Source organism: Penaeus monodon, chromosome 31 (genome assembly GCF_015228065.2).
Source record: "Penaeus monodon isolate SGIC_2016 chromosome 31, NSTDA_Pmon_1, whole genome shotgun sequence".
Taxonomy (NCBI): Eukaryota; Metazoa; Arthropoda; class Malacostraca; order Decapoda; family Penaeidae; genus Penaeus; species Penaeus monodon.
In genome coordinates this window covers 3,190,788-3,191,550 of record NC_051416.1, presented here as the reverse complement: position 1 = coordinate 3,191,550, position 763 = coordinate 3,190,788, and the positions used below count along the sequence as shown (strand labels likewise).

At 41.5% G+C, this 763-nt stretch overlaps 1 protein-coding gene across 1 annotated transcript in view; it reads left to right on the top strand.

Annotated features, from left to right (window-relative positions):
- LOC119592994 (voltage-dependent calcium channel type A subunit alpha-1-like) overlaps positions 1-763 on the top strand; it is a gene marked incomplete in the record, with an annotated part of 154,497 nt that overhangs the window by 124,681 nt on the left and 29,053 nt on the right. The window contains 1 exon segment of the mRNA XM_037941881.1: positions 627-743. Coding sequence (XP_037797809.1) covers positions 627-743 — 117 coding nt within the window.

The window sequence follows — 763 nt, the reverse complement described above, 5'->3', positions numbered from 1 at the left end:
CTCTCCTGACCGAACTTTTGATCCACTTATCTCATCGGTTCACAAGACCTGAGTCACGTCCTGTACACGGTATTTATTTTCTCTCGCCGTAAAGCCCACTCCCCACCTGCCACTCGTACTCTGCCAAGTATGTGCCGCTAGGGAGTTTGTTGGCCGACGTATGAGAAGTATGAGGCGTCCTGCTGCTGGACTTATAGTATGGCAAACCATTGCCCTGCATTTCTTGTACTTGATGCAGCTTTTTTGTCGACATGCAAAGTGCAATGCTTGATTATATGTAAAGAAATTTGTATATGCTTTTAAAATACTGGTATTTGTTGGAAGTTACTTTTAAGATTGCATCATTGTAGTAGCTTTGGGCATCCTCACTACAGATAAGTTAGCCCTCCCTCCCTGTTTTATTAATAAGATCGTTTTCTATTCAACCCCGCCCTCTTGAACCCCCAGAAGAAGAAAACAGTCGTGGCAATACATGAAATATTTTTTTCTCCTGAAAGAAGAAGAAAAAAAGTATATATATATATATTCGAGAACATTAATTCAGTTATACATCCCTCCCAGCCAAGACCTCTCTGAGTGTACCCCTTGTGAGTTATGTCTATTTAATGCCATTGCTATCCCCGCAGGAAAACTTCATCAATGTTGGGTTTCTGAGACTGTTTCGAGCTGCCCGTCTTATAAAGCTTCTTCGGCAAGGCTATACCATTCGTATTCTACTATGGACATTCGTACAGTCCTTCAAAGTAAGTAGCTGTTGCAAGAT